The 26,331-nt window shown below is 39.9% G+C and overlaps 2 protein-coding genes across 6 annotated transcripts; both read right to left on the reverse strand.

Annotated features, from left to right (window-relative positions):
- Positions 1–596: 596 nt before the first annotated feature.
- Positions 597–26,122, reverse strand: LPCAT2 (lysophosphatidylcholine acyltransferase 2). 5 transcript variants are annotated; one of them, XM_032447089.2, is made up of 15 exons: positions 25,985–26,122; positions 24,696–24,868; positions 21,872–22,011; positions 20,721–20,938; positions 19,307–19,419; positions 17,718–17,778; positions 17,394–17,452; positions 16,075–16,109; positions 14,449–14,503; positions 11,271–11,353; positions 10,592–10,717; positions 9,858–10,011; positions 4,429–4,527; positions 2,577–2,718; positions 597–2,336 (listed from the first exon to the last, which is right to left on the reverse strand). In XM_032447089.2, the coding sequence occupies exons 4-15, from the start codon at positions 20,932–20,934 to the stop codon at positions 2,086–2,088; spliced, it is 1,392 nt and encodes a 463-aa protein (XP_032302980.2). In that variant the 5' UTR covers positions 20,935–20,938; positions 21,872–22,011; positions 24,696–24,868; positions 25,985–26,122; the 3' UTR covers positions 597–2,085. The 5 variants fall into 5 exon arrangements, with proteins under 5 accessions (XP_032302980.2, XP_015729340.2, XP_085407910.1 ...); XM_015873854.3 differs by lacking the exon at positions 24,696–24,868; XM_085551784.1 differs by lacking the exons at positions 24,696–24,868; positions 25,985–26,122 and adding an exon at positions 25,085–25,275.
- On the reverse strand, positions 7,344–8,640 carry CAPNS2 (calpain small subunit 2). Its single transcript, XM_015873857.3, has one exon. The coding sequence runs from the start codon at positions 8,638–8,640 to the stop codon at positions 7,894–7,896; it is 747 nt and encodes a 248-aa protein (XP_015729343.1). The 3' UTR covers positions 7,344–7,893.
- Positions 26,123–26,331: the final 209 nt, after the last annotated feature.

The raw sequence follows: 26,331 nt of genomic DNA on the forward strand, positions 1-26,331 counted from the left end.
TTAATTGACAAGCATTTGTGTGACTTGCATGTATTTACAAAATCACTGGCCCTGAATATGCTACACTAGAGGGCAGCATAGTGATCCAGTTGTGAAGTAGAGCTGATTTTAATAGCAGTAAGTGTAAGGCACCCTTGGCAGTCAAAGACTTGAAGTAGTGGTTCTTGCCATCTTTGTCCATCCATCTTTTTCTTACTCAATGGAATAGACACCTTCTTTTAAAAGGTTGCTCTTGGTTGGAAAGCTGAGCAAATAACATGATAGGCAAAAAGATTCTTGCCAAGGAATTAACATCTATTTCACTTAGCTGCACAGCCAGGTTATGGTACACCCTGCTTCTCATTCCTTCTTAATGTTCAAATCACACAAAGCCAGGACTGTTATACCTCAACTGTGGTTGCAGTCCCTTGTTTTAAATGTAAATGGTAGTGCTTTATCTTCTGCCAGAAAAGAGAGATATCTCTCCAGATAACTGCAAATCCTTTGTATCATGTTCCCTCTTGCTGAGGTAGTGAGCAGAAGTAACTCTTTGGAAGAACATCAGTCCTGTCCTATTTTTCTAGCTATGCCATAAAGAAATGTGCCATCACACTGAATTCGGGTTGCAAGTGTTTATTGAGGTAAGGTATCATGAGGAAGATGTTCTGGAGCTTCTCATGGTGGACAGAATACCCTTAGGACTATACTGAAAAGACTTGTATTATTCAAGTGAAGTCTTTTAAAAATATAGGTTTATTTTAAGCACGTGAAACATCAGGATAGGCACAGTTATAAATACAGAAGAGGTGAAACACAACAATGCACTTACAGCCTGACAACACAGTAGTTTAGAGGCAGAGGTTAACATTTCCCAGATGAAAACCAGCTGAAAATTGGTTCTTTTTGGTACTAGACATTCTAGACTTTACTCATCTCAGCTTTACATTAGAAATATTCTGTCATTCCACACCTTCTGAAGTTTTATTTAGTAGTTAGTTGCATAAATTCATATATACTGAAAATATTGTATAAAGTGCATTCAAATGAAGGATAGAAAAAAGGTAAAGGCTCACTTTCCAGTGCACTAGAAAGGACTGAGGCAAAACACACTCAAATCATTAACTAGAAAGAACTTGGTTTTGAATTAGAGCCTAAGCCCTTAATGAGTAATGGCACAGTAATAGAAATATGGCTTCTAGGAGACAATTTCAGAGTAGCTATGAACTACTTGAGCTGTGGGTTGACAGCATATTTATCTTTCAAGTTTTGCAGAGCAAGGTAACATTCCTCTATTGATAACTATTAGATTAAAAATATGCTGAAGTTCGAAATGCTCCTCCTAAATGGTCCTGAGCATTTCTTACTGTAAGCAACATTCTATTTGTTTTGAAATAGTGCATTTATTCTTAAGTCTTATTGTTTACAGTTTCCTGTGGACTGTGAGCTGCTATCTACTGGGCAGTCTCACACAGAAATGCAGCCACTTCCATCTTTAACTGATAAAGCCTAAAGCTGTTTCTGTAGCATCACTGAATCGGCATGCACTGCTCAGAAGGTTAGACTTTATAGTTCACACATAGTTAAGGGAAATCTAAGGACACCAGCTTCAGCTTTCAACGTCTTGTAATTAAGTTCTGTCTCTCCGAAGCTTCAAAAAGCCTAAGGGATATTTGCAAAATTAAAACAGTCTGGAATAAATATGTTTTTTCCCTTTAAGACATGTCAGGGATGCAGAGGAACGGAGGCCCACAAAGAAAATTCACCTGTTTTCAGACAAAGGGTCTCCTCAGTCTCTATATTGAGACGTCACATCATTACTGGAGCCTCTTAGCACACATCTATTACTTCTGTGGAAGCACATCTTTGGAAGACATGAACAACATTCCCAGTAGTGTGATACTGGCAGCAAGGACAGTGACTGTTCCCTTACATTCAAACAGGAATAACTCCTTCAAATATGAAAATAAAACAAACAATAACAAAAAACAAAACTTTTTTTTTTTTTTTTAAACTGTAATTTTCATCCCTATTTTGCATCAGTTGTGCTTATGAATTGATTGGGAAGATATTCCCGCAGAATTCAAGAGATGAATTCTTTGATTGTTCTCAGTCATCCTTTTTGTCTGAGATTCCGGAATTATCTTCTTCACAGTCTGCAGGACAGACTTTATTTCTTGCAGTTGGTCTTGTTTCTGAGATTGGGACTGAACTGTTTCTAACTGGAGTGTGCTTGGCTTCAGGTGACTGAATGTCATCACCTTCCTCTGACATGCTCAGCTGATATCTCTGTAACTCCAAGTAGGTAGCGAGCAACTTGGTGTATACTGGATGTTCAAGTGCAAAGCTCCTGAACTCATCTGAAAAATAAGAAGCACAGATAGTACAGTGCAGCAACACAATCAAGGGAAACGAAGGTGATCTCCAATTATACTTTTCAGAAGCATCTCATGCAAAGTATCTACATCTGTGTTACAACAGTTTTCCTCAGAAACAGTGTATGGGAGCCATCTGATATTTCTGAGGATAAAAGACACCGGGAACACTCGGTTGTCAGTATAACTGTCAAGAGTACTCTGTTATAAAAGGACATAACTTACCGTAGGACAGCTTTCCAGTTTCATCTGCATCTATTTCTTTGAAGAGGTTAGAAACATCAAGGTCAGGCAGCCCCAGAACTGACTGAATGATACAAGCAAACTCTTTCTCTGTTATAGTGCCATCATCGTCCTGGTCAAAGAGCTGGAAAAGACACATGCACAGAAACATCACTTTGCATGTGAACCTTCTGTGTGCAAAGCAACCACTCATGTTAGGTTTCTAGTATTCAAAAGGTGAATTGCAAATGACTGGTATTTGAACAGTGGGGTTCCATCTCAGCTACTTTTTCTTACAAGAGCTTTAATGCACGTTTTCTGCATAAGACTAGGCAGAAATTTAGCAGTGATGAACATGCTGTAGTCAGGATCAGGATATTCTGTACGAGGAAAAGTATGCAAAAAAAAACCTGCAAGAGCAAACAAATCTCGTAGCATTACCTAATAAAACTTTTACAATGCTCATAAACAAAGGTTAATGTTGTTTTTCACCATGATCTACGCCACTCTATTCAAGCATACCTTAGGTCTTAGTCTTCCTTTTGATTAAGCTACAGCATACCTGGCAGCAGATACATTTGCCATAGTTTATCTTCTGACATAAAATACCTAACTTTTAGTATATGGGACCTGTCACTCATTAAGGAATTACTGTAATTAGAAAAGGAATTTTGGTGACTGGAATGCAGCCAGTAGATGTACAGTGATCTGCCATCCTTCCCAGCACAGGGACAGTTAGCAGCTGCTATGAATCACCCCCTTGAGAAATACAAGGAATAGATGACTGTAATTCTTAAGTAATTGCTACGGGCAAAAAGTCCCATTGTGTAGGAGAGTGTGTTTAGTACCACAGAAAATAAGTAGCAAAAGAAAGTCCACAGTTCACCAAACTGGACTTTCTACCAGCTGAATTAGTGATTTCCTGGTGAAGTCAGGAACTGAAGCAAATTATACATTTTATAATCAATGCAACTGTTACAGTACTGAAGAGCATCATCTAGAAAGCAAAAAAATAAAAGACCAAGGATACCTGCAAGGCTTCTTCTGAGGAAACTGTGGTAATAAAAACCCCCCAGAAATACAAACTACTTTGAGCAACTGTGACACTTAGCTGGAAAGCAGCCAACGACTATGCTGGATTGCCATGAAAATAATGGTACATCCTGAAAAAGCATCAATACTGAAACATATCCAGTTTAAGATGAACATGGTTTGTATCTTAATACATAGTGGGTACATCTGAATCTGTGTCAAATATCCTCTGAAAAAATGTTATTTGGGCATTTGAGTGTTCAGGGATTCAAAATGTGCACTGCATGTCTGAGCTTGGGTTCTGAAAGGTGGTAACTGTTCCTCGATAACTCAGACTATTAGAAAAACATGGAACAAGGAAATAGATGATCCCAGGTGCAGCTGACATTTGGATGTGCCTGTCCCGAATAACCCTTTTTGATTTCCCTCCCTTCTTTTCATTTTTTGTAGAAAGAAAGTGTCTCTACTGAGTGCTTGACTTACAGAGGATATTGCTCCATCTATTGTCTGCACGTGGCATTGAAAGTCCCAGCAGAAAAAAACCTCAGGCAAAAACTCGCAAGTGCTGCTGAATCATTTTTGGAGTTGGCCTGCCAAGTTACATATTCATTAGTGCCTTCACATGGCTTTTCAAACCCTTTTCTATGAAGCTGATGTCTGCAATTCTCCACCTCCCCTTCACAGTCTAAATGTCAATTGGTTTAAGAGAATTACTCACATTTGCATGTCAGATTGAAGCTATAAACTTATGATTTGAAAGCTAACAGATTTACAGTCAGTCTTGATTTGTCAGACTTGTAGATTTACACTAATTTGAACTTACCTTAAATGCCATGTGAATTGTCTCTTCTGTTTTGGCTGGATTACAAAGGACAGCTAAACCGATTACATATTCTCTGAAGTCAATGGTGCCATCTCCATTCTGTAACCAAAAAATGTATGGCACAAGTCACAGTTAATAGTGTATATCACTTCAAAAGCTGTTGTGCAAATCAAATATGCAACACGCACCAAGGCAATGTGCAATGTTAAATTATTTCTTCCTGCAGAAAATACAAACACTGGCACTTAGTGAAACTCAAGAGATGGTGCAATGTCCCAGAATAGAGAGGCCAACAATGAGACTGTTGTCTTAATTCTTCCTAAGAACCTTCAGCAATAAAATGTATGCCAGCAGAAGTACAGCTTGATGATGCACACAGTCTCTCTTAAGCTTTTCTTTGAAGAAAATGCACTGCCTTCTATGTTGTTTTGAGGCAAATACATTGTCCTACTTTATAAGCCAGAAATGCAATTAATTAATTGTAGCAGCCTGTTTGATAATTGCAGTTTTGATCTGAAAGTACATTTCAGTGTGTTCATTACGAAGCTCTTCCAACAAAACATGTGAATTTTACTTTGATGGGATTTGTGATTAATTCTATGTAAACGGCATCGTATTTCCAGAGAGGAAAAAATTGTATCCACTGAAATATATGTTTAGGTCAGTTCCTGTGACCACAATGAGAGTTTCTTGAGGGTTTTGGGAAACATCCAGTCTAAGGAAGAAGCCATACATAAGCATTAGGTGATGGGACACAGTTAATGAAAGCATAGCTGTCGTGACTAGTAGCCCATAGTTTGGAATATTCATTCTAAAATGAAACAAAACCATAAAGCAGACATCCTTCTGTGGGTAATGTGCTGTATGTTTCAAGAAGAATTTCCTTTTTTTATCAAGGGTGAGCTCCCTAAGTCTGAGAACAGCACAGGCAAGACACTTATAAGAGGGGTGGTCTCCTGGGTATATGTGTCTTGTACAGCCAGATCTTGATCCTATTCCTGGCTCTCCCACCAGCTTCTAATGCCACTTTAGTGTATCAGCCTTAACCTTTCTGTTTGTAGTTTCCTCCAACTGAATAGTGGAATATGGAGCTCCCCAGTGGAGAAATGCTAAGGCTGCTGTGTAGAGTGCTTTGGAAGACTTGTGTTCTGTGAAATGGTTTTCTGATATTGCGCTTAGATCTTAGGACAGACCTTGGTCAGCAAGTATGCATCATAATCTGTCCAGTACTTTATGAAGCTATACGTTTGGCAGGAGTTTAAACTGCTAAGATTCAATTTCATTTAGCCTTCAATAACAATTCAGAACTGGTTTGCACAGATAACTGTTTGTTTCTTTACACTGACAGTCTAATCAATCCTTTTCAAGGCATCTAACATTTGAATACCCTATATTTTGAAGACCTATGAATTTTAAGGAAATGATTTAGCAAAAACAGGAATAGTTTTGTTACCTTAAGCAATAAAATCCAGTAATCGAAACCGAGTGCAGTCTGACACAGAGAGCTCCAGCTATTTGAGAATGAAGGTACTTTACTTGTAAGATCATGTTGTGAATGCTACTAAGTCCTTAAGAGACTGGCTAACTTAGAGATGGTCTGGTGTTGTGGTTAAAGGGAAGCGATAGGGTTGCTGCAAACACATGGGTGTTAAACTGAAAACACTAGAAAATCCTCCATGTTTCTGTAGCACCAATGCAAAGAACACTTGCAGCAGTTGTTCTACACATACCTAGCTGTGTATGCACCCTATGCACCCAAGTATATGTTGAAGAAACACGTAAGCTAAGTTCTAATTCTCTAAATATCAAAGTTGAACATTAAAATTCATAAATTTGTATTTATGTTATTAAAATAGCTGAAGAATAGGGCAGCCCTAACAGGCCTTGTTTTCTAAAAGGAAACTAGTCTTTTCTTCCACTTTTCAGTGTGTTTCTGATTAGCCAAGTAACATGGGTAGCTTACAGGGCTACCACAGAGAAGCTAACGTGGGAACACCTGGAGAGGAACTGCAGTTGAACATCTCATGTTCCTACCCAGGCTCGTTATGTAAGAAGCTATTGCTGTAACTCAGAAATGTCAGCTGCTTGTTGCTGCCTGCAAGTTGTAACCAGTAACAAACAGGAAATTCTGATGCTAACCTGGTAGGTTTTGTTGTTGTTTTTACCAAAAAATCAGAGCAAAAGTTGCAAGTTATTTTGTCCAAAATTAAAAGGTTTTTGCAAACATACCAGTGAGGAGATTTCATCAGCTTGGAAAATATTAATTGCTGAGTGTAAGAATTAGAAATCAAAGCTATGGAAATTTAGAAACAGAACCAAACCACAGAACCCCATTTTAGTATTCAGTTACCCTGCAGATATTGTGTGGTGTTTCTCCATTAGTCACTGATACCTCAGTGAGGAGGGGAACATGTGGGCTCTTACATCTGGAGTCTTTGCCAGGCTGTGCTGCTCCACTCCTCATTTCACATTCCAATCAGCCAGCACACGCCCTAGACAATTTTCTCTTAAAGCAGCAGAGCCCTGCAGAGAAACCTTCTTTGCCACTCCACAGTGAAAGAGCTGCTTGTCATCATCTATGTATCCTTATTGCAAAAATAGGGTGCCTTTGACAGTTCATGTAATTCCTTGTTCTATTACTCAAAAATTGATGTCTCAAAACTGCATGCTTAGCTCAGGTGGGATGCTGCGCTCTGATGAAAGTTACCTCTGATAGCTCCAAGTAGATTTCAGTTGGCTGGCTGCTGTGTGACTACATTTGCTTCTCCAAATATAAACGCAGTATTTTAAGCTGTTTTCATTCTAACTATATTAAGGTTTCAAGGAGAGAGAGAAAAGAGTAATAGAGTTGTAGGAAGTAGAAAAAGGTTGCTAAGGTAGCCTGGTATGTCTTCAATTTTGTCTTTCCCAGCAAGTAGAACTGACAATACCACTCAGCTTTTATTTCAGCAGAAAAAGTTGTAGGAAGGAAGCAAAATATTAATTGGTCATTATAATCATTGCAACTTTAACGTTTACCCCCCTGGTTAGAAATAACCACACCATTTAGGAATCTACTGAACTTTACCAGTAACTGCCTTCAGGCAAGCACGGCTTTATTTCAGCTTAGTGAATGCTGACAAATTGGCACAGTATTACTAACACTACCAAACTTAAGAGTTTTCTATATAATACTTAAACTCCTGTATAAGCCCACATTCTGTGAAGGAGTAGCAAAGCTTTGGTCCTTCAACATATTCTCTCATTTCAGAGTCTAGAGATAATTTTCTTAGCCTGACTTCTGCATCTGTACAACTGACAACTTACACTAACTTCAGAAAAGCAGACTAATGCATACACAAGAGGAATCATAGCTAAGTAAAGTATCTTTATCTATATTTGCCTTAGAATAAGGAAACAGCTGTAGTTCTATAATACGACAGCATTGTAGTCTTCAAATGAAGCTTATTCTCTTCTGTTTTGCCTTCATGAATACATGGTCAGCTGCAGCCAGTCTTCAATGTTCATTTTGATCTGCCCATTTCCATTGCGGTCCAGCGACTTGAAGGTCCGGAACATGCTGTCCAGTCGCACCAAGCAGCTAATGAAACTGTTAAAATCCATGCTGCCATCCTCGCTGGCATACCTGCGCACGATTACCTGGAAGAGCTGTTCGTTCAGCTGGAACCCTGCAGCCCGCAAGGCTGCCGGCAGCTGAGCTCTCTCAAGAATGCCTGATTGATTGGTATCACAGCGCTTGTACGCACACTGCCATTTCTTGATGTTGTTCCACAGATACTTGAACTCTTCAAAGCCCAGTTTGCCATTTGTGTCGGTATCCATGACAGCTACCATGCTGCGGCATGTGTCTAAGCTGAAGCCATCTGTCTTCAAGTCTTGATGTCGGGAAAGCACTTTGTTCAGGATATTTCTTAGCTCTGTAGCAGACACTTCCATATCATCTCCAGCCAGCTGGGCAAAAAGGCGACGGAACTGTCTAATTTCATCACTCTCATAGGCTTCCACATTCGTAAAATGGTTGCGAGGAGGTGGTGGTGGCTCCGGATTATACTGAGCTGCTGCTTCACTTATCAGATTCACAAGACCTCCAACAAGTCCTCCAAGATTTCCTCCATGTCCACCTCCTGTTAGGAGACCTCCTAGGCCACGTACAAGGCTCTCTCCTTGACCACCACCACTTGCTCCACTCAGCAAAGCCTTAGCAAGGAACATCGCAAGTATTTTCGAAGGGAGTTACTCAGAGATCTTGCACTTCTGTAGCTCTCCAAAGCTGTGTTGTGTATGAGCTGGGTGTGGACAAAACACAGCTTAATCTACATGCTTAATCATGTCTGTGCATGACTCCAGCAGCCAGAAATACTGCAGTTCTCAGTAGTTTCTGTCAGTTGACATTCCTGTCTTTCTTCTCTGCATAATTAGCTGCATAATTAGCTTTATGACATTTGGTAAACCTTTGTTGCAAAAAAACACCACTGAAAAGAAAAATAAAAGCCTGACCATGCTGAAAGCCACAAAGCAGAAGTTAAAATTGAAATAGTTAGAAAAGACCCCTGGCACATCAGCGTGACTGCTTCTGAGTAAAGCAGATCTCCCTTAAGATGAACACTAAGAAAGCTTATTTCAGTCTTGACTGTGATTGCAAACTTTTATGTCTTCAGCTTTCTAATGAATTGTGTATTATGTTGCTAATTCTAGACACTGGAGCAGTTATGCCAGATAGTTGTGCTGAAAAGAGTCTTAACTGCCTTTAATTACATTGGTTGCCACACTGTATTTGTCTTGCATTAGCACCTGTACATTCCTTCATTATGGCTGGAGACAGGCAATTTCTCAGAATGTCTAATAGAACCTTTTACAAACACAGCATAAATTCTTCTTTACAGAAAGGGTTGTTAAAACACTGGAATAAGCTCCCCAGGGAGGTGGTTGAGTCACAGTCCCTGGATGTGTTTAAGAACTGGATGTGGTGCCCAGGGACAAGAGTTAGCAGAGGGTTGTTAGAGTTGGAGTAGGATGGTTAGGTTGTGGTTTGACTGAATGATCGCTAAGGTCTTTTCCAACCTGAGCAATTATATGATAATGAATCTATAGTCTATTTAGCTCCAATCTGCCTTATCTACTTACAACTACATCACTTAATTAAGCAGTTAGCATGTAAAAGAACTCAAAATCTGGGATAGGCAAAAGGAAATATTCAGCCACCAGCAGCATGTCAAGAGATAACTGTCATTTCACAAGCTACAAAATGACCAGCTTCTTTTCATCAAAACTTAAAAAGGTAACTGTATGAGTCAACTATCTAGCCAATATGAATTGCTAGCCAAGAAGTGTTTACTAAGCTTGACATAACAAAACAAGTATTCTTTTTGCATGTAATTCTTAACAAAGCATTGCCAACAAGATTTCTTGTCAGTTAACAGACTACTCACTCTGTCAAAGAGTAGAAACAGCTCTCTGAGGACATCTGAAATAGGCAGCTTCAAGTACCCTGCAAACTCCTCAATTCCAATTCTTCCCCCTTTGGAAGCACTTGCAATAGTAGCAAAGGAATCCAACTGCTCCCTTATGTGGCTCCATTTTAGGCTATGTAAACATGAAGGAGAAGAGGTATTTCTAAATGCTCTACATTCAGGCTGATGTTTTGTATGAAGTCAGCAATTAAGGACTGCCCCCCCGTGGTTATAAGCAGACAGTTCTACACTTGGGTAAATCAGAATTCCTTAGAGTAACTTCCCAAATCTATTATCATCTGGTTAATCCAGTAAAGAGTTTTTCATTGCCATAAATTCAGATGTAGAATAATTTTTATGCATCACGTGCAAGAGCGATAGTCCATGCTTAGCAGCATGGAATATACATCAGCTCTATTAGCTAACCTTCCCTGCAAACACTATTATTGCTACAGCCTGGAAAGCAAATGATCTCTGCAGAAATACAGCTTTGCACCTTGGTTGGAATAATTAAGATTGCCATGTAAGTACTGAAGTTTTTTCCAGACAGAGCTGTATAAATGGATGTGTGGCACACACACAAGTCTAGATGCAGTATGCACAGACTTTAGATTTGACCGCAGCCACACCAGGTCACTTGTCAAGCAGTTTGCTTTTTTCTAGTTGGATATCAACTGCAGCATTTCCCTTATCAACAACTTAACTTCCCTTACTTGAGCTTCTTGCTGATTTTGGTGAACTCCACCAGCCCGGCTTCCATGGGTAAAGTCAGCTGTCCTGCTGAAATCATCAGTCTGCAGTCTTCAAAAGTATGATCAGTGACTGGCACCTTCAAAGCACTGAAACAAAATTAAGGAAATGAAAGAAAAAGACAATCACCATCTTACTTTAAAATAACTTCTAGTTGACTTGTTTCTGTTTTTACCACCTCAACTTGCCTTAACGCCAATATACAAAACAAGCCATAAGCTGTTCTTTTCCTGATGCAGGTAGGATAGAGCAATGCATTCTGTGAAGCAGTACTGTGAAATAACATTACAGTAGTTTCGTGATGCTTTAAGATTCACAGTTTTGTAAATGCAACCCAGTAGCCTCTGAGAACAAACTACCTGCGTACTCTTGTCAATCAAGTACGGGAGCATTTTATTCCAGCATTCCAGGTATCGAACATACTGTGTAAGGCAGCCTTCTTTATGCTCCACATAAGACCAGTCAAAGGATGTTTTGGTACAAGAATTAGATACCTGCGTACAGTACCTAGGACTTGACTGAATTGTGGGGCAGGGTACTTGGTGTACCTTATGGCTGGGGTGCATTTGGATTTTTATAGAAGGACAGGTGAATAGGTATGAAAGAAAAGTTCTCAAAGATTTTAATCATGACATTACGTACGTAGCCATGGTTTGTCGGACTTGATTGGCAAAAAGGATGGGATCATTTCTTTCTTCCTCATTAGGAACATAAACAGGCAGAAACTGAAAGAGATGAGTAATCTAATCAATTCAGTAGTCAGAACTTTGTTAACAAAATGGACAACTTCTTGTTAATCTTTAAGACTTAGAGAAAAAAATCAGTCGTGCAATGACAGAGCTGGACAGCAGAGGTCTCAACAGCCTTAGAAACAACTCACGCTCTTCTGCAATAGCTACACAAGTAAGATTTTAATCCAAACTGACTCTTAAAGAAAGCAAATGCATATATCATAGGAGGTTTAAACACTATGTCTGTAAGAATGAGAGTCTAAAATTCTTTTCAAAGATTCTTCGTAATTGGTGTTATAGTCTAGAAAACTGTGTATAAGATTTATAGTGTGTTGTTTTTTTTCATATGTGCTGCAGTTACACCTGGTACACGTTAACTGTATCTGTTAGGATGTGACTGGTAGGTTTTCTGAAAGCTTCTAACCTGTGGTGAAAATGCTGAGGAATCCTAGTTCTAAATTATAAGAATACTAAAATGGTACAGAATTTTACAAGCCTAGCAAACCAAGATCTCAACCTCAGATATCTATTTAACACATTTACTGTGGAGGCCTTATTTAGTGTTGTTATGTAAGAAGTTGGACTAGCATTATGCTAGAAATGTACTGTAGGTGAATTGTTATCTGCCATGACACGAATGGCACCTGGTTGCAAAGTACTGTGTGGATGTGTATTCCGTTCCTTCTACTTCAGTCAGCGCAGTGTCTGCCTGCAGCTCCATTTCCTATACTGATTACCAGTTATTTCAATTCTATTACTTCTCACCCTGCCCTTAAATCCCAGAATATAGCTATCCTAGAGTCATCCAGATGTTGCACACTGTTCAGTGGAAGACACAGTTACTATGTGTCAACGTGTTTCTTCAGTTATATTTTAGTTTTTGGTGATGCATTAATACACTGGTACCTATATCCTATATAAACACAGTCTTCCCTGAACATCCTTTGCCTTTGATTTCAAGGAACACTGCCTCTTTATGACCAAATCCAGACATTTATGGAATAAGTTATCTGTCAAATAGCCATAACCATTTTCTGTCCATACTTGGGAGTTTTCTCTCTGGTAAGAACAGCATGGGACCAGCTGCTCACATGAAGCGTTGAGATTTCATTCCTTCTACAAGCAGCCTCCACATCTATTCAATTCTAACACAGATTCGAGCTTATTACCATTTCCCTGTATAAGTCATGCAGCTCTTAGGTTGAGGAAGCACAGGCACTCTTTACAAACATAGAGAACTGTGTTATCTTTGGCTGAGATGAAATCATAATTCTGAGAAGTTTATCTCTGCAAACGTGTTTCCTGCTCTTGAAGGTGGTCATTATGTTGGTAGAGGCTGAGGTCTTCCTCAAACTGCAATTTAGATTTTTTGGTAGCTGAAACATCTCATTCAAGAAACCTGTTTAACTTTAATGGTAAAGCCAGAAACTACAGCAGGAGGTGATTTGGTTTGCTGTCTTCCTAAGGTGGCAGGCATGATCTCACACACATGCAGCTCTTATCTGCTGATGACTGCTAAGTATACCTTTGCTGACAAAATGCAATCCTGTAAGAACAATTCTTCCCAGCACTTTCAGTAGCAGAAACACTTCTCTGATCTGCTTTTGGCTTAGTCTCTCTTTCTGTGGAATCTGTCAAATGCTGTACCTTTGGAAGACATGAAACTCACTGCCAGTCTGACCATTTAATCATCGATATACACAACTTCTTAGGCTATGTCTAGAAACACATACGGTTTCTCCCTGGACTACAGGAACATCACTGTCCATGCACTGTAGACAGAGCAACACCAATGGGAAGAGAGGCTGCTTGTTCACAGTATGTGGTAGTAGCTGAAGTGCTCACTGCTAAAAAGGGAACTACTTAGTGACTACAAAAAGCGTGATTTCCTCCCTCTCTGGGTAGAACTGTCCCTTCAATTTTGTGCTTTTGGAAGCATTTGTATTGATGCTAAGCAGTTATTTCTACACTGGCGACACACATTGCTGTGAAAGCTGCATCTTTCTTCATGTTTCAGTTTCACTTTGGGAACACTATTTTCTAACAGACAAGTTTGAGTTCCATTCTGAATCAGGGGGAAATAGGCATTCTAATAGAAGGGCTCCATTAATTGTTTCTTGTTCCCACTTGTACAAACAGCACAGATGCATACTTCTATACAAAATCATAAAGAGAATTACATCTTCAGTACATATTCTGTTACCGTGTTTACTGCATGTCTTATTGTATACAAGATGTTCCCTTGAAAAGCATTTCACTGTTTCACAACAAAGACTTTGCTGCTAACTGTTAGTAGCAGTAACACAGCTTGTGCTCACAGAGCACAACTTCACTGAATTCCATGTTTGGCAAATAAACAGCAAAACCTATCTGAATGTCTCCCATTGCTCAGGTCCCTAAATTGACATAATCCATACAGATAATCTTTGTGGTCTGCTAGGGAATGTGAAGTACAACAAACTGATCATACCTCGGTTATCTCCTCACTGCTCTGTTGTGAATGCTGGCTTTTTGATAGGCAGCAAGCTGTTAGAGTAAGTGTACTGATACATGAAGTGCGTATGTTGTGTCAGTTGTCATTCATCTGTCTTTGCACTTTGCAGCTGATTATTTTAATGATCAAGGAAACTGGTTCATTATACAAAGCTCAGCTTTCTCCCCAGTACAAAACAGGAGCCCCTAAGTAAGCTCTTACTTGCAGCAACCTTTTAGCGTTCAGTATGGGGAAGGTGGTGAGTAAGACAAGGATGCATTTAAGGGAGTAGGGAAATAAGAAGGTAGAGTAAAAAATGTAAAGTTATCTTTAATAGAATGTATTGTAATTGTTAATTTATACGTTTGTAACTAGTGAGTTGGCAATGATTTTGCAGTGCTTTAAAAACAGAAGCATTTCTGACAGTTTTCATTTAGGAACTCATCAGGTTAAATGATACGTAGATATAGCCAACAAAACTACAAATATTCTCACTGTGATTCTCTTCTTCTTGCTGACACAGTTGTTTATTGTTCAATAACAGTTATTAATGATGTGAATTATGTATTTGTACTGAAATATAAACTCTTAGTAGAAAGATATTTCTGATTCTTACCTCAACCTCCACTCTTGTGAAGAGCTGACACAGTGTCATTATGCACAGCTCTTTTCTGCAGGAGAGGAAGAAAGGAAGGAAGAATTTTAAGTTATTTTAAGTAATTTTAAGTATTCGCACATCAGCAGATGAAACACAGCCAATACTGGACAAGGATTTTAAGTACTTGGGAGTTTCCTGAAATGATGCAATGGATTTTATTTTTTTCCTATAAGGCTACTGCATATACCTGCTGCTTGCTCATTGGGCAGGCAACTTGTTATCAGCTATCATGCTTATCAACAATACTGCACAATTTTTTGATAAGCAGTATGTATATAAGTTACTTAATCTTTAAGGATGTGAACACATGATGGATTTTGAAGATTTAAGAGCTCTAAGAAGCAGCTTTAGTTCTGTATCCTGCATTCTCCTGTCTGCAAAACAGCCAGTAACTTCCTTCTACAGAACTGAAACAAGGATTTGTAAATATCTGCTGCCCATTTTGCAGATTATAACAGTGTTTGCACAAATCTGTTAAGAAAGCGTCAGTGTGTCTGAGGTATTCCGTAAGGTGTATTTTTAATACTAAGAGGTAGGGGAGGAGGAACCTGCAGGGGAAAAGAGTAAGCACAATCATTTCAGTTTCTGGTTTGTTCACTATGATTTTTAAGCAGAAGCACATATTTGCTCTCTACATCACGTGATTTACAGTAGGAAGCTTTCAGGAAGTCTTTTGTTTGTGCATTTGAAAACATAAAGAGGAAAAAAGGAAAAACAGTGATTTTTTCTATTCATTGCTGGAATACCTTAATGCTCTATTTCCTATTACATAATTTTAAGGCATGCCTCTCAGTATGACACAAAAGTAGAAAAGAAGTGGTAAGGGAAAGCAGAAACAGGTCAGGAGGTTTCTATGAAGGAGTCTGGTGGTGTCCAGCTCAGCATTTTCTCTCCCAACTAAAGACAGCTCCTTTCCAGTCTTCCACCATAAATGCTTCATAGGAGTAATCAATAGCAATGAATTTGCAATATGCGTTACTATCAGCACGCTGGTAAGTGTAACAGCAATAATAATAATTAAAAAAATATCTGAGGATAGTCAGTGAGGTGGACGTTTTCATGTAGGTCAGCTTTTCAAAATGTCCGAGTTTAAAATAAAAAGCTGAAGAGTCCTGGGCTCAGAACAGGAAGATGGGGAAACAGAATAACTGCTTTGCCCAGTCAATTACTATGGTGAGACTCTTCAAATAAGGTGGAGAAATGAATAAATGGAGGGCATAAAATAACACTTATTTTTTTCTTCTTTGTGTACCATGCAGTAAACTGTAAACATCTGTAGGTTTTGATGACTACTGATTGATTGTATCCAAAAGAAAAATCATTCCAAATGTTTCCTGTTGTGATGTGCAAAACATAAGAGAAAAGTGAACAAAACAGTGGCAGAACTAGAAATAATGCTTTCCCATTTGCAAACTCTTTCTGTCCATTCATCTATGAAATCTACAGCATTACCTCAAATATTTTCCCTGCATAAAAAGAGATCTGGAAGACCACATGCCTTGGCTTAGCCCAGTCTGTCTGGCAGACTGTTTAGTAATGGGGAAAAAATCATCCATGCAATTGTCAGTAGATTAGGAAACTTACATTGAATAGCCTTGCCATGTCCAGGTTACGGTATCCTAAGGAAAAAAATAAAGCAGAAATGTCTGACAAAACAGATGAGAGTTAGAATGTGGACAGGTTACAGCATAGAACAAGCATAAACTTAGTAAAAGCGGATGATGGTTTTATAGTCCTGTAGAGAAAATAAAGATGTAAATACAACTAGGATTCCTTGCCCTAAAAATGTGAAAAAAAGAATGGCAGACTGCCCATCTATCAGCAATTGGAAAGGAAAATTAAGTGGTTATTTAGACTTTTTAAGTTGTTCATTCTAATCAAAACAGCAGAGAAGTAGAAAAAGAGTATCTAATCAGACTTCTCCAGAACTCCTTGCCAGTCCACTTAGCAAAGCACCCTCAGAAATAATCTGGAAATAGATTTCAGGGATATCTTTATGTAGGTGATCCTATCATGCTTTTTCTTTGCTTTTTTGGCTTTTTTCCCCCCTTATTGTTCTATGTTTATTACTTCCTAGATACTGTTACTACAATGTATACTGCAGATCCTAAATCCTACTGGTGAAATGCATCAATCCCCTCTAGCGGTTTACTGTTTAGAAACAGAACCAAAGAAGGATTTTACAAGGGAATCAATGTAGATAAAAATAATCACTTTTTCATCTTAATTACTTTTTCATCTTAAAAAGCACCAGGAATCAAATGGTTGGTCTTTTTGTTCTTTTGGTCAGGTTTGGGTTTTTTGGGTGAAGAAGAAAGGAAAAAACATGTTAGCAGTCTGCTAAACTCATGTCCTGCTATTGCACCTGCCAGGGAAACAGAGCCATATGGCTCAACTCCTGTACTTGGCAGAGACTGCAAACGCGTATTCAGCAAAACAAGAGAAAGTTGCACAAAGAGAACCATCTGCAAAGCTTCCCTCCTCAGCTGCCTGAAGGAAGGGGTGTTGGAAGCACTGCATGGTTCAGCCTTGCTTTTGTTCAGAAAACACATTTGCAGTAAGAGCATTTTAAGCTTAATCCAAAAAAGGATGACTGGTAAGGAAGTTGCATGCATTTCAGACTTCTAAGTCCGGGCTCTGTGCCTTTGTAGGAAGTTTCTAACTTCCGCTGCAATACTTCTCTGCACTTCCTCTTATTTTTACTACAGCTGAGAAGCCCAGAAGTAAGTTTCTCACAATAAGAATAGCAACCAATCCACGCTGACTCCTGGGAGACTTGGAATCCTCCAGTCTTAAAACTCGGATGATAAATTCTTCAGCACCAAAGCAAAATATTTAGCTTAGATATGTTTGAAGTCAGTATTTTGACCTCCAGATTAGTGGTATAAAAATGTGCTGCATACCAGCTTGTTGGGATATCGGAGCAAAACAGGTTGCACAGGAACTCCTGGAATGAATGCACCTGCAACCACAAATTAGTATTGGTTGTTAAGGCTGAGCTTCATACAGCAGCTGGAAGTTTTAACAGATTCACATGAGACATGACAGTGTAAAACATTGAGGTTAATGTGACTGAAATGTCATTACTACAATACTGAAGCTTTAACAACATAAGACATTAGTAAAATGCTGTTGTGATGTGTCTGCTGAAGCATAGGTCTTTCCAGAGATACCCAATTAGTATTTCATATAATATTTCCCAACAGAGATACTACAGAATCTCTCACCTTGTTTAAATGTGATCAGACAGGATCGGTTTGTGCAGGTGCCTTCTGGGAAAATCAGTATCTTGGATTTAAGAAGAAAGAAAGCAAATATATACACAGCATAAAAGGATTATACTTCAGCATCAGTTATGGGAAGGCTGAATTTTTATGCAAGATCTGTGACGTGTCACACTGCATCACAAGATTACCATTACTGTTTCAACTACAACAGAATGAATTAGTGAAGGATGCACACAATAATAACAACCTGATTTATCTTGATTTGGAAACAAAAGTCTTTTTTTAAAGAGAGAAATTCTGGGGAAAGGCCTTTATCATTTCAGAATTACGGTACAAAAAGTTTCCAGCGTTTGACTTGAAATGTTTAATGCTGCTAATAATATGAAAACTGTTTCTCTGTCAGCAGTTTCTTACCATATAAACATCAAGAGTCTGGACTGACATGAAGTGCAGGAGGTACTCAAGCATTTAAAGGCACAGATGCTATCAACATGAGTGAGCATGCTAGCTGTGATGAGAAGATCATGGCTTAAGGGGTAGGAACAAAAGGTGGAACATAGGTGTATCTCTTAAGCAGAACTATTATAGTATCACACCCTGCACGGCCTCTGAATGACTCAGACATTAAACACCCAGAAGGACTCTGAATTAGATTCTGAAAGATACCAGATTAAATGTGTACTGAGCTGCAGTGAGACACATTGAATTCAACTCCCTGTGGAATACAAAGACGCTATATATTTCTTATATCAATACAGGATTGACCATAAGCAGCATTCTAAAAAATCTTAGCACAAGAACTGGTCTGGATCAAAATTATTCAAGCTCTATTCCCATTTTAGTATGAATGAATGGGTCACGGCTGAATGAAAGAGATACTGGCTGCTCTAATGTACAACAGACACAGCTGCACCATTTGTTTTAACGTGAGTCCTCCACTGGATGTTCCATATTCAGAAATTGTTCGCTAGGGACACAAAAATGGGAATGCTTGTTCAGCCATACGTCATAAACCACAGGAAACAAATTAGTGACTGATCCACACTCTCCTTCCCTTTTTGTTTTGGTACAGGGTTGGGAGAAGCAGTACTCAGGACTACCTGCTATTAATAAGCACAAGTGTTGCCTAGCCTGTTATGCTTTGGTTTTAGGAGAAAGGAATTGGGAACTCAGCTACTCCTTTCCTGTTATGCTAAGAGAATGAAGACTCAGAGGAGGATATCACAGACATCATCTTGAGTTCAAAAAACTGCTACAAAAAATAATAAAATCTTGGATATTGACTCATATGCTATTAGTGCTGTAACACAGAGGCAGAATTAGTGTAAAGCCAGCTCCCCTTTCCTTGGGAAAAGAAATTCAAGAGCATTTGCATTTTAGAACAGAAATTCTTACTGTCTGGATTTAAATCATTCATAATGACAAAACTTCCTGGGCATCAGCCTCTCTTCTTCCTTTGCTAAAACTGACATAGATCTGAGAACTGATCTGAGATGCCAAGATGCTATTCAGCTAGGCACTGCCTACGTAGCACTATGATGCACAGTGTGTATGAATATATTATAGAAGAGCAGTAGTATATTTATTACCTGTGGCCACTGGCCTCTTGATAATGCCCGGCTAGTTATCTCAGTGACTGTATTCTTCCGTGATTCAGGGTCATGACGAGAAACTGATACAGGCTGAAGGGAACTTAAAATTGCTGTGGAAGAGATCCAAATTTTTATTTCTTTTGCACTAGTGCCAGGAAATCACATGTTCAAGGCAACCTTGTAATAAAAACTAGATATTCTTGTACTAGGAGACAGACTGCACAAACAGCTTTCAGACTAAATAAGAAAAGTATTATTGTCCTCATTCTGCAAAAGAGTAAGATACAGAAGACATACACTGTAAGCTGAGGAGCTTGGCAGTAGGTAAAAACATACCAAATTCACTCAAGCATATTCTACTAATATGGCAGTTATCCTTCACTGAGCATTTCCCCACAGATCCAAGCAATAGACCTGACCAGGCATCTACTCATTGGCCTCACTTGGACCTAAATAATCCATACTGCAACAAAGAAGCTGTCTGAGCCCACAGCAAAGAAGTAGGAAGTCCCTTGACAGTTTCAAAGCATCCACAACTTGTGTGTATATGGAAAAAAAAAACACACCAAGAAACCAAAAAGCCAACCAGATAAACACAACTAATTTAATCAGGTCTATATCAGAAGGTGTGGACATACTGAGATGAGCTAAGAAAGTTGAGAAGGAATTATCTTCTGTCCCACTTCTGTGCTTTTATAAAAAGATACGATCAGTTCATCTCCTACCAGGACACTTGTCTATGTAGTTTACTGAGTTCAGTCTGGGGTTACTGTTGGCTTATTATTTTAAAAGCCCTAAGAGATACATAGCCAGCAGAAAGTCTGATGCTGATTCTAGTCATAACACAAACTGGGATTCCTTTGTGTTCCAGAAGGAGGAGAAAAAAACAGAAGCATGATTCATCTGATCTTTTCCATTCTCTGCATTTCCTTTTTGAGCAACTTCTCTTTTGTTCCTTCCTTGTTTGATTGCCATTAGAAATAAGGAAACAAAAGAACCAACAGAACAGTGCCTGTAAGTGTAAGCTAATGAGTATGATATTTTCCAGACTGATGCAGTTCCAGTCTGTTTCGAAACAATCTTCACCAATCCATACTCTACATTTGTGGGTGATACTGTTAAAACACAGCAGCCAAACAGATTATTCAAGCTACCTACTGGAAGACTTGCAGAGAAAGTTGTGTAAGGGGCTATGAAACATATCTTCAATGTAAAGCAAATTTAAAATGGTATTATATTCCATGTCTGGAAGGAAACAGCACATTGGTCAACTCAGAAAGACAAACTGTCCCAGTGATTTCACAGAAAATAATATGTCAGTATCTTCGGAACTTAAGAACTTATAAAGCCTGTCCCTTAATCAGTTTTAGAGATAAGGCTTGCAGCACTTTATTTTTTCATAAATACTTACTGCCAAACACTGGAGTTGAAAGGTTCTCGGTTCTAGACACTATTGATGGCATCCCAGTTAAGGCAGAAACAATGGCATCAAAAAAGCTTGAATGAGGAGCTGCAACAAAGATTGGGGCTTCCTGTACACTCGCCGCATTCCCTTTTACTTTAACTCGAAAACCCATTACAAAGAACAGGGTATAAGTTAGGCATGGAAGGGTTGCCTGGATCATCCTCCTTGTGAACAGAAACACAAAAACATCATCCATGTTACAGCTTGCATTCTGAACAAATACTTAGCTTTCACAAGCACCGTGGCCAGGCACAGGACAGCAATAATGATCATAAGGAGAGTGTTGGAGTTTTTTGGTGTTTTTTAAATGTTGGCATTTACAATGTTATATTTGCAATTTGAAAGACAAGGCAATGTAAAGCATTTTCTCCAGTACACTGTTCCCCCCTACTCCCCAAGTGTGCTATTTCCCTTGCCATATTTTATAGCACTTTAGCATGATGCTGTTGGGAGGGCAGGATAAGTGCTTAGCAGATTCAGCATCATTTTTTATAAGAATATATATCACTCCAGTACTATTCTTTTTCTATCATTTTTAATCGTGTGAGATTACATAACAATATTAACATAAATGGTACAAGTTCCCTCAGTGGCACTATCATCTCTTGGCCTTGTTACTGTTCACTTCATGTGTGTCCCCTCAACCTGCATGTAGCTGCAATGTATTGCAATGAGAAGAGACCCAGAAGCTGAGTGACTAAAACCAGAGCACACAAAGTCAGCTATAGAATACTCCTACAAGAGCATCACAGCTAGGAGAGAAGCTGTCAAAGCTAATTTTGCCCCAAATGAAAACTCAGCAAAGCTTCATTCAGCTAAGTAATGCTACCAAATACTTTTAAAAATAGCTTCCTGTCTCAAATATTCCTACTTGCATCATTGCTGAAATAAGTCCTGGCTTACAGACAGTCTTTAAATAATGATTTTTATAAAGATGTATCTCAGCCTCGAGGAACTGCAACAGTAAAATTTGGATCCGACTCCTCTTTAATCAAAAGGAGGAAAAGAATGTGAGGAAAAAATACTTCACACACTGGCTTTGTGTTACTAAAAAAGCACACAAACATAGAGTTCAACAAACATTGGTCGCTTGTTACCTTCTCCATCTTTTAAGTGGCACTGATGGTCCTCCAGTATGACACAAAGTTGCAACTGATGCAGACAGCCAGGACAGCAGGAAAAGGATTACTATGCATATGACACGGAGAGGTAGCAGAATAACCCCCTGAAGAACAAGCTGGAAAAAACAGAGAGGAAATTCTGAAGAAATGGCATCAAAACAAATAACCAATATCTGTGCAGTTACATTTAATGAATGTTAAAACACTTAAATTACTACTGCATGTCTTAATTGATGAGTCCAGTTTTCACACAAGGAACTTTAGTCACTCGCAGCATTTCAAAATATGTTTTTAGATCATTATTTCAGCTGGAATTGGGACATCTGACTATTCGGATGTTGTTAGACAGAGAGGGTAATCAGAGTTTGTCTGCCGTAGTTTATACTTAGACTAAGTCTGCAGTATACAACAAGGTCAGATGATTCTGACCAGCTGCTGGGTACCTCCACTACAGATCTCTTATCACGAACTGCCATCTGTCTACGAGCCAAGTGGGATTGCTAAGATGATCACAATGTACTTCAACCTTTTTAAATAATCTTGTGCTGAGCCACAGTACTGCTGTGAACGATTCTCACTACTGCTGCTTGCAGCAGCACAGAGGCAACGCGACTTCATCTCCCTTTAGGCAAAAAAAGGAGCTCTACTACACAGACAATAGAACCCAGCTATTACAAAGACTAACTTCTTGTCTCCTGTCTGCATTAAGCATCCTGGCTGTTAGCCTCCACCCTAGCACTCCTTGAATCTTTCAGAATAAGCTGAAAAATCACAGTTCCCTTTCCTCCTTGCAGTCAGAAGACTGTTTCTAAGCAAACTTTAAAGCAAACTTTTGGGAGAGTTTTACTATGGTTGCAGCCTGCCAAGCTCGGTACCAAAGCCAGCCTAGAAAGATCCAGGCTGACACTACTGGTCAGTTCTCCATTTGCAATTATGTGGAGAGCTGGGGGCACGAGAGCCATGAGGCCCTGGTTGCAAATAATCCTCAAATATTAGCGCCAGCCCCCAGCAGGGATATTTTAGCTTGTATTTTATTTTGTGTGAGCACAGCTCCAGGAAAAAGGTGTATTTGTGCAAGGTTGTTAACAGCTTGTTGTAGCGCTGGGCAGGGCAGGAAGAAATTCTTTATTCTTGTAACCCAGTAAATTGCTTTCGAAACCATATCCTGAAGGCTGTCCTTCCTGGCACAACAGCAGCACTACACAGATTGAGCAAGCATAGCCTGGGTGGGAGGTGAGCTGCCTTAGCCTGGGGAAGTCAGAACAGCACTCCTGGCAGGCTGTGAGCTGGTGACTGCTTTGCTCCTGGCACCCAACCAGCTGTGCCATGCTCAGTGCTGAGGAGCTGCTCTGTGCATGTACATGGCACAAAACAATGCATTCCCATGCAGAACTGCTGAGGGGGGTATTTTTGCTCATTTGCACAGTTCTCCTTGTAACTTAGTATATGGTCGCATCAGCAGTCACTGACTAAGAGCTCCATCAGTTCAAATATGGTACAAGTTATTGAATAAGTATGCAACTTTCAGCTTACAGATTTTGATGCGCATTTAGCTTGCAGTTCTGCAGTAACATCCACTGTTCTACAGAACTTCTGATGCTGTAACACACCTTGTGAATCCATCCAAGAAATCTACACTGCTATTCAGCTCTTTTGGGGTGATGTATCAGCCTATATAAGACTACAAAAAGAATCTGACTCATTACTTTTAACCTTAAGTTTTACACCAGTTCTATTCAAATAATTATTGTGAGTGATCTCTTATGTTCCCTTTTCCAAATCTGAATGACCTGTAGTCACAAATGGCTTTCTGTATGTCATACCAGATCAGATAATTCATTAGGGAGCTTTACCACAGCTGAACAACAGCGCTCCTCTTTCAACATCAGCCTTTTTAGTTGGCTTTTCAGCATGGACTACCCACTGTACAGGAAAAGCAAAGCTCTGAATAAGTTTTACAAAATAGTTTGCAACTTAAAGAGGATTTTAATTTACCTCTTTTCTTTTAAAAGCAACACATTGCTTTAGTACATTTGCAATCTAAGCACCTTTGATTATTATTAATCCAATTCTCAGATATAGTAGCTTGGATCTAATTTTCCTTTCATCAACACAGTTCTTCCCCATAGTTTAACTCCTTTACAATTCCATTCTTGCAATCTCCTACTGATCTCTTTTTAGCATTCAGAAGAGGCTCTGGCCTTAGTGTCTTAGACCCAATTGCGATGACAGGGACTGAGAGAAATCTTGGGTCTTTGGGGCTCTCTGACATGTTGCAAAAGGCACGATGACAACATATCAAACTTGACAGTGGGTACACTGTGTAAATGAGGGTAAGAAGCAGGTGTTGCAACTTAAGATCTGTAAGTACTACCCCATAAGCTGGGCATGATTATTTCCTTCTTGAAGGAAATTATTTTTCTAACATTAAAGTTGTATATATGTAGCCGGGGAAGTTTAATAGTAACTTCTTGACAATGCCAAAAGGACTCGAATCAGTAGGTGGGCTTAAGAGATTTGGCCATAGGCACTTACTGTTCCTATCCTCTTTGGTGCCAGAGACAGTAAATGTGAAGAATTCAGGTAGCAAGTCTCTCAAAATCAGATATTTCCTATCATATGTGTCCACCTGTAACGGAATCTATAAACCCAGTTCAACAGTTCAGTTGTATTCTGCAATGTGATAGAGGAGGTGTAAGCATGAATTAGTGTGTTTTCCCTAAACCCATCTCCTTTCTTTATGGAAAAAAAAAACCAAACAACCCAAAACCCAAACCAAATGGAGTGAACATGCACTGACCTAAAATGAAAAACAAGGGTGCTGTAGTAAAGGCAAAACAATTCCTCCCTCAAAACTTTAATAAATTCATTAATCTATTTTAGGCAGATGCACAGGTGCTGCTGATGTGCTGATGCAGGCTATCGACTTTCTAGGTCACTGTGTAATGAGGCAGTTGATTTCTGCTCCATCAGCTGCAGAGGAGGGCAAAATAAAAGGACAGAAAAGAGAAAGGTTAAGGTAGGATAGAAAAGGGCTAGAGAAAAATGTACAGAATACAGGTACAAAGTTCAGAAAGTATTAAGTAGGATCTGAGTCACTGGCTCATTTCTGTGTGCAGTAGTCACAAAGACAGAGCTATCCTGAGTCATCTGAACAACTATCCTCCACATGAGGAATCACCCACGTACTTTGTGTGCAAGGTGCCTGTGACCACACGGCCTTTCACTGCTGCAGTCAACAGCGATGACTGCAGTTCTGCTTCAAAGCTCACTTGTTCCAGTCCCTGCCCCAGCAGAGAGCGGCTCCTTCCTGCTGCACTGCGGAGTTATGTATGGAATGTACTTTGCTTTAAAACATCCAATGTTTTCATCCCTTCTTCCTGAAGGAAAAGATAGATTTGTGATAGCTAAAATGGCAATCGGAGCCTAAAAATGCCTTGTGCAAACAACAGCCAACAGATTAAACTGTCCGTGTCTGGAACCTCATTAGAAAACCGCTATCAGTCCCCTGGGGTTCATGCATGCAGTACCACTTCGGATGCACCTGAGATGTGACCCAGGCTGCCAGCAGGGCACAGGGATGAAGAGATTTGAATCTGCTTTCCAGGTTTCTCAAATCTCCCCAGCTTCCTTCGGTGCAAACACTGTTTGTAACTTTTGCTAGAGCTGTATGAAACATAAAACATTGATTCCTAACAATCAGCAGAAACTGCTGTTCCCTATGCACCTATGCAATGATGTGCTCATTGAGGTGTCAGCTTGCGTCTGGTTTATTAGTACAGTTTTTCAAGTGAAGTTGTTTAAAAACCAATGCCCAGAAGCAGTTTGCATTCTTAATTGCATTAGTACCCTCAGCCTGATGTGCAGAGCTACCGACACCATGGAGAGCAGCACATCATCGCCACTCACACAGCAGAGAGCAACGCACACAGGGTGCAGGCGTTTTGTTTTCTCTCTAAGTAACGCCTTATTTGCCTCTGAGACTCTCCGAGGCCGCTGTGGCGTGAGGCCCCGCCGTTTCCAGCCTCCCGGCCGTCATGCTCGCAGCTCCGGGCAGCCCGGATCCCTGCGCCGCGCCGCCAGCCTTACCCGCAGCTTGTCCCCTGCGCTCAGGCGACCCGGGTGGACGAAGGGGTTGAAGACGACGGGAGGGGATAGGGATTGCTGTCTGGGCAGCGGCAGCGTCCTTTGCGCCATGCTCGAGCCGCTCGCGCCGCCACCCCGGGCGAATATTGCGCATGAGCCGCCGGTAGGGGGGGGGGGGGGGGGTCACAGCCCTGCCCGGTGCTGCCCAGCCCCGCAGCTGCCCATAACTGCTCGCTCAGCATCCACGAGGGCTGATAGGTGAGAGATAAAAGGCAGATTCGCATTTTGTGGTGTACAATGGAAAGAGCTTCTATGCTGGGGAGAGCCGTTCTGGAGCCCTAGGTGTGAGG

Source organism: Coturnix japonica, chromosome 6 (genome assembly GCF_054131305.1).
Source record: "Coturnix japonica strain WE chromosome 6, WE-NBRP24, whole genome shotgun sequence".
In the NCBI taxonomy this organism is placed as follows: Eukaryota; Metazoa; Chordata; class Aves; order Galliformes; family Phasianidae; genus Coturnix; species Coturnix japonica.